Genomic DNA, 7,500 nt, shown 5'->3' on the forward strand with positions numbered 1-7,500 from the left:
AGCGCGAGGACTTTCTTAATCCGTCGGTGGTATTTTGTCATGTAATTCCGTTTCGCAATATGTAACTTTTGCTGCATGCATTTTTGAAGTTGTCTAAAAAAACCAATCATATTTCTATATTCAGTGTTTCTTTTTATCTTATTTTTTTCAATATTATTCAGTGTTTGGTTTAAAACATCGTTTTTTTAAGACGGCGTAATTTTCAAGTCTCAGTTAAAAAAATTAAAAAAATTGGCATTGGGGGTAATTCTATTGCATATAATTTGTGAAACAAAGTTTAGCGATGAAAATAACAACGTGTACTGACGTCATAACATAGCATGACATAGTGACGTCATAACAAACATTACCCCCTCCCCCCTCCCCCCTCCCCTCTGTTCATGCAGTTATGCTGTCGATGACGGGACGGAGGGCGGTGACCTCAAGTGCGTCATGAGGGGCAATCCTGCCACTTTTAAACAAAATGAAGTCATCTGTGAGACCATCAAAGATAGTGACGCAGGCGTGACGTATGGAGAGCAGGAGGAGCTGATCAGCAAAGTGATAGAGTTGAAGCCCGCGAATGACAACAAACCGGAGCCTACGGTAATGACACAAGACTTGTGTTTTATGATGTTGCGTGTGCTTGTTTCGGGTCTGTCTGTGTTGCTCTTTTTAGACGATCTTGTCGCTAGAGGTGGGGTAAAAGGGACATTTTCCTTCCACGTGTGATTCGTGTTTTGCCAATTATGCACGTACACAATGACACACACATGCACGCACTCACATACGCACACATCCACACGCGTACGCATCCATCCCAGCATTCATTCTCTCCTTCTCTCTGTCTCTGTTTTTCTCTGTCCCTGTCGGTATGTCTGTCTGTCTGTTTTCTCTCGTTCTCTCAGTCTCTCTCTCTCTTTCTCTCTCTCTCTCTCTCTCTCTCTCTCTCTCTCTCTGTTTTGTTTTTACACACGCACTCACTGTACTGCACACACACACACACACACACACACACACACACACACACACACACACACACACACACACACACACACACACACACGCACGCACGCACAACCAAACTCACTCACACACACACACACACACACGCACACGCACATCATCATCACCACCACGTCGTCTCGATTCCCGGTCTGTTTGAAATCCATTTAGTCAAAACGTAAACAGCTTTTACAGAGTGATAAGAAATGGCCTGATGACGTCATTTGTGACAGGGAAATCCAAACGTCACATTCCGTCGCGATATAACCTTGAATGGTTGAAAACGACGTTAAACACCAAATAAATAAAGAAAGAAAGAAACGTCACATTTTGTCATTGTCACTTTTGCATGTACAGGAATGTCAACACTTGTTAACAGAGTGACAAGAATGGCCTGATGACGTCATTTGTGACAATGAAATTAAAACGTCACATTTTGACATCGTCACTTTTGCACGTGCAGGAGCCAATCTACGTGACCATACCTTACGGAACACGTCTGCCTGGGTCCCGTGAACCGGTCATCAAGGCCTTTATGGATGGAAACTGGGTGGAGATTCCCACACAGGAGACCGCACTTGATGGCTACAAGGTAACAATTGGGTTCAAACCACGGCTCCCCACGGACGCCTTACCTGGAGGATAAAAGGAAAGAGAGAATGCTTACTGTCCTACATGACAAATATTACGCCTCTTAAGGACATGATATGGGTTATATGATTCGAGATTTACGCCCTCACGGTTTTTGATTTATGCGTGTTTAGGTGGTATCAGCCATCTGCACTTATGGTAGAATGACCAAGATCTTGTACGTGCCATTGTGGTGACACGGGGGTGGGACGTCTCTGAGTCTGTATACACTTCGGCAATGCAAAGCTCCGTTACAAATCTGTCGCCAATGAATTGGCCCCTAACAAATCGTTGGGAAGTAGCCAATGAAAAATCAGTCTGACGTATGGACTTCCGCTATCTCTTTTTCGGAGTGTCGAAGGTTGGCAAATAATGTACATTCACAGAGTATACAACCGTTTCTAGGTCGATACACACTCCAAGTGTGTTCCAAACTCCGACAATAAACTGCCATGAAGCATCAGTTTCGTGTGTGTGTGTTTGTTTTTGTCAGTGTTTGTTCCCAGCGTACTCGGATACCGTGAATCGAAAGTGAAGCGTACCATCGCAAAATGGCGTCGAATGACGCTCCGAGTGTGGATGCGGTTCAGTGTCGAAAATGTGTTCTACGTCACAGCAAAGACCGTGAAGATTGCTTTTGTTTCTTTGTACTCTAAAAGCAATACAATGACTCAGCCATTACAAAACAACAGGGTTTTACCCACATAGCCCACAAGAAATGACGCCAAAACAGGCCTTTTACAGCTTCTGACGAGGCTGACACCTGTCTTCTTCAAAATGGCAAGACAACACTGCTAGACACAACAGCTGAACTAAATAAATGTGTATGGGTAGAAAATGAGTTGTTCTTCCAGTGGAGACCACTCTTGGTTATTTTGATTTGTTGTGTATTTTAGCGTCTGCAAGTTTGCTTTTGCGAATTTGATTTTGGGGGATTGTCCTATGTCTCCGGTACACTGCATGAACACTAATTTATGAAAAATGAAACTCTTTATTTCGTACGGTAGGGGAATGAATGACCTTTCTGGCAATATACTTGGTTTTAATATAACTGGCCGCATCACAACGATCTACAGCTAAATGTATAGATCTGTGTACTTTTTTGTTATGATGGGTAGTGTAGGAGTAAAAGGAGAATAATTTTCACTGACTTAGCGCGCCCCCGCCCCCATCTGTCACGATGAACAAAGCATTTTGCATTAGGCTTCATTAGTTATGGGATTAGAGCGCCGAGCGACCCATTGTTTGTGAACATCGTGTGGCTTATTCCGAGTGGTGAAAAAAAAGTTTAAGTATTAGCAGAAAAAAAGATAGGGGCTGGACGGGCTGCCCTAACAATCCCAAAACATTGTCGTTTCGTTTCATCCGCATGCATGTTTGTTGTTGTTGTTGTTGTTGTTGTTGTTGTTGTTGTTGTTGTTGTTGTTGTTGTTGTTGTTGTTGTTGTTGTATTTTTTTAAATTATTTTTATTTTGTATTGTTTTGTATGCATGTATTTTAGTATTCATCGCTTACTGATTTGAGGTCTTCTTGTGCTCAGGAATACCGATTCGCCCAAGCCAAAGTGAGCCAGTACACCAAACTTCTCGTGATGTCTCGCTTCAAACGAGACTACCTGCATGTGCAGTACCCGAAGCGCCCGACCAAGCTGTCGTCAACGTACGATCAACGGGTGTCATTGAACGTCGAGAAGAACACGTTTGCCGCTGAAGAGAATCTGGTACTACAGGTAATGTACTTTTTTTTTAATGTTTGCCGACAAAGGGAATCTGATACTACAAGTAATGTTATTACACCCCCGGTATAGGGGTGTGTATAGGATTCGCTCCATGTGTTTGTTTGTTTGTGTTCGCATATATATAGATCTCAAGAATGAACGGGGCGATCGTCACCAAATTGGTGAACAGGTTCTATACATTCCTGAGACGGTCCTTACAAAAATTGGGACCAGTCAAACACACGGTTAGGGAGTTATTGGTGGATTAAGATTAAGATTAGGATTCGCTCCATGTGTTTGTTTGTTTGTTTGTGTTCGCATATAGATCTCAAAAATGAACGGACCGATCGTCACCAAACTTGGTGAACAGGTTCTATACATTCCTGATGGATTAAGAGTCTACAAGGACTTATAGAGGGTCAAAGGGAAATAACCTTCTCAGTTGGTGGCAGTGAGAATGGTTATTTCCCTTTGTCTTTAAAAAAACCACAAAAAACCCCACCAAAATCCGAAATGATTGAACTCATTTGATGCCTGTGTTAGCTACCTGGAATTGCACGATTTCTCCGATTATATAGGTTATGTGGAAGAAGAATGAAATGTATTATTCCTCCCCGATGAAGCTATATATAGCTATTCTGATGGACACGTGGGGGAATTCGGGGGCTGTGATTGGATGGTCTCTTCCGATCATCAAAGCATAATGCTACAGAAGTCGGCCATTTTTGCCAAAATCCAAAAGCATATTGTCAATAACAAAGACGCATGGTTCCGGTTTACCCATCTGTACCACACGATGTTTCACTGATCGACAACAGCATACCCTTTTCTGCTAACTTCCCGATGAAACAGGGCTAAACCAATTATTTTCTGTCCCTAAACACCACAAAATGCCCAAAGTCGAAAGATGTAGTACAAACAGGGGAGTAAAACGGAACAGCCGTTTGTGTGTGCCTGTGTGAGCTGAGTTGCCGACTGACACAAACCGTTTGTATGTGCCTGTGTGAGCTGAGTTGCCGACTGACACAAACTTTCGCATTCGGCTTTTCTTATCTCGTAACTCCACACTAAATACCCCACTTCCCCTCTGAAGTATTGATGTACAACCCATGGCACCTACATTCATGTAGTCTTTTATAACTGAGGTTGAAAAATTCGCTTCATGACGAGACAAGTATAAATGCCATTCACCCAAACTGAAAACTTCGCTGCACGGTCTGCTCGCGTTGTACGGATTAGCTGTTCTCTTCTCCTCCCCTTGTTGCATCCTAGTTCTTCAGTTGTTTCTAGTTTTCCGTTGATCTTCGACTCGTCGGCATTATAAATACTTGTCTCGTCTAAATATCGGACCCTATTGCTACGCTGAAAACACAATAGCTGTTAATCATGTTCACCTTCCCAGGTTAGAACATCATTCCACTTAAACACAGACCAAAACGCAACAATCTTGCTGCTTCCTATATGCAGCAGAACAGGATTTTTTCAAATTTAATCAATTTCGTGCACTAAATTATTTTTTGAAAAAAATTCAAACTTGCACAGAATCATGCAACCACGCTTTTAATTATTGGTATTTATCCCATGACCTGCCTCTTTGTCTCTGTTAGCTGAGGGGGTGATTATTCTGGATAATCTATGGTTACCATATGGATAATCCACCACAACTGAGTCTCGATCTCACCTGTCATTGGTCATTGTCTTTGATCTCAGAGTACAAATGAATAATTTATAGAGGTCATCTGCATATTTATCGTTAACTCGGGGACTACTTTCTTCAGCAAAACGATTGAGATATTCTGCGGTATAAAAGTCGAACTCACTTTTATCTAACGATCTACATACATTAAAGAAAACAACAAAGAATACACATAATCTGCTGTGGTGAAAAGAGCTGAGTGAAGATTATGAGTTGGCCGAAGCGGTGAGAGAGAGAGAGAGAGAGAGAGAGAGAGAGAGAGAGAGAGAGAGAGAGAGAGAGAGAGAGAGAGAGAGAGAGAGAGAGCGATAAAGAGAAACAGTGATTCAAGGCGCACAACTCTAGTACTCTTTATAGTCAACCGCTTGGATCAATCCCAACAACAAAATCCTGATTCAAAATCCTGAGCGGCGAAATAAGAATTAAACGAAAACAGTATGCTTACAGTTTTGTTCATTTGCTATCGCTTTTAGAGCATTGATTGCTAAATCTGGTTCAACAGAACAAGGCTGTCCCATCTGTCGTCCCATCTGTCGTCTGGTGCAGATTTGTCGTCTGCTAAGCTTACAGAATCATCAGCTAAAGTACTGAAAAAGTTGACCAACAACATGGAAATTGCCACTTACAAAGTTAGAGATACGGTTAAAATAAAAGGTGGAGAAGAAGGTCGGATCTTGCGTGTGTTATTTTTCAATGTTAAACTAAAAGTAAACAACGGTGTCTAGGTTCAGGTCATGCATGCAGATAGATTTACAAGTTTTGACCTACATTGAAAAAACCAGCAGAACAAAACTATACTGCAGTACAGTAGCGATAACTGCGGGCCTAAGACTGAACGACAGACATCAAAGTAAGGCTCACCTAAAGTGAATGACGATTGAAGAAGTAAGTAATCCAAATTTGAACACTGAAGCACAACAGCTCGAATAAGCACAAATTCAGCAATCATCCTCATCGCTTGTAAAATCACACACGCAGTCTTTTTGGCGAATGCCTCAGACAACCGACTTGTCACTTGACGGTCACCGACTGAAACCGGCCGGTAACTGCACAGTATCAAATTTAATTTCAACACTCTAGAAATAACTGTTGTTCGTTTTCTTAAGCAGTATAGATGACGGAATACAAAAGCAGACGTTTTATGGCGCGTTTACCAAAAAGACAAAAGGGACTCGTTTCGCACATGAACTTGATGACACGATTTGCGGTCGCGGAAGGTTTGGTTAAGCAGAAAACAGGCACTTGCCGAGTTTGTGTCAAACAGTGGTGTTTTTTAATGAAAACGTCGGAGTAATGGGATAAAAAGTCTATCTATCTATCTATCTATCTATCTATCTATCTATCTACATGTATCTACACTCTTAACTGGGGTGTTCACTTTTTGAACACGTTTTTTATAACCAGTCGTGAACACTGTGTGAGATACTATGTATTTCTACTGGCAAAAATGTAGTGTTAACCATATGGGCTACTTTAGCCAGTAGAATTATACACTATCTCACACAGTGTTCACAACTGGTTACAAAAAGTGTCTATCTATCTGTTTGTCTGTCTGTCTGTCTGTCTGTCTGTCTGTCTGTCTGTCGGTCGGTCGGACTGTCGGTTGGTCTGTCTGTGTGTGTGTCTGTCTGTCTGTCTGTCGGTCGGTCGGACTGTCGGTTGGTCTGTCTGTGTGTCTGTCTGTCTGTCTGTCTGTCTGTCTATTTACCTATCTATCTGTATTTCTACATGTACACGAACCTGCGGGTATGTCGAAGGAACACACGATACATTTTTGTTATTTGAACTATAACCTCTGACCAAAAACCACTCGTACTTCATTATACTGACCTCATTCATATTTTGTCGCTTATCAGGTGCAGCCGGTGGATTCGAACACAATTAGCGAGTTTCGCGCCATGGATCCCGCCCACAAGAGCCTGCTCACCTCCTCCCCCATTCTGCACATGGTGTGGGACACCCCGCACTTTGCCCATCCCATCAATGTCAGTGCTTCAGAATAATGGGCTCTTTTGTCTGTCTGTCTGTCTGCTTGTCTGCCTGTTGGTCTGTTTGTCAGTCTGCTATAATTGACACCCCCACCACCCATTACTGTCAGTGTAGTCATTGCTTAAGAATTACGGGTTCTTTTGTCTGTCTGCTGGTCTGCCTGTTGGTCTGTTTGTCAGTCTGCTATCATTGACACCCCTCCACACACACCCACACACACCACCACCACCCATCAATGTCAGTGTAGTCATTGCTTGAGAATTATGGGTTCTTAATTTTGTCTATCTGCTTGTCTGCCTGTTGGTCTGTGTGTCCGTCAGCTATCATTGACGCCCCTCCTTCCACCCCGTGTCCTGCATATGTCGGGGGGTTGGGGCGGGGTGGGGGGTTAAGGTGGGGTGGGGGGTTAAGGTGGGGTGGGGGGTTAAGGTGGGGTGGGGGGTTAAGGTGGGATGGGGGGGGGGGGGGGTAGGGTGGACTTAAA

General features: G+C 42.9%; 1 protein-coding gene across 2 annotated transcripts in view; it reads left to right on the plus strand.

Annotated features, from left to right (window-relative positions):
- Positions 1 to 7,500, plus strand: part of LOC138951469 (uncharacterized) — a 99,280-nt gene that overhangs the window by 73,115 nt on the left and 18,665 nt on the right. For both annotated transcript variants that reach the window (XM_070323071.1, XM_070323070.1), the window contains exons 6-9: positions 387 to 585; positions 1,448 to 1,576; positions 3,155 to 3,343; positions 6,884 to 7,012. In XM_070323071.1, coding sequence (XP_070179172.1) covers positions 387 to 585; positions 1,448 to 1,576; positions 3,155 to 3,343; positions 6,884 to 7,012 — 646 coding nt within the window. The remainder of the gene's footprint in view (positions 1 to 386; positions 586 to 1,447; positions 1,577 to 3,154; positions 3,344 to 6,883; positions 7,013 to 7,500) is intronic.

The sequence above is a fragment of the Littorina saxatilis genome, linkage group LG16, assembly GCF_037325665.1.
Source record: "Littorina saxatilis isolate snail1 linkage group LG16, US_GU_Lsax_2.0, whole genome shotgun sequence".
In the NCBI taxonomy this organism is placed as follows: Eukaryota; Metazoa; Mollusca; class Gastropoda; order Littorinimorpha; family Littorinidae; genus Littorina; species Littorina saxatilis.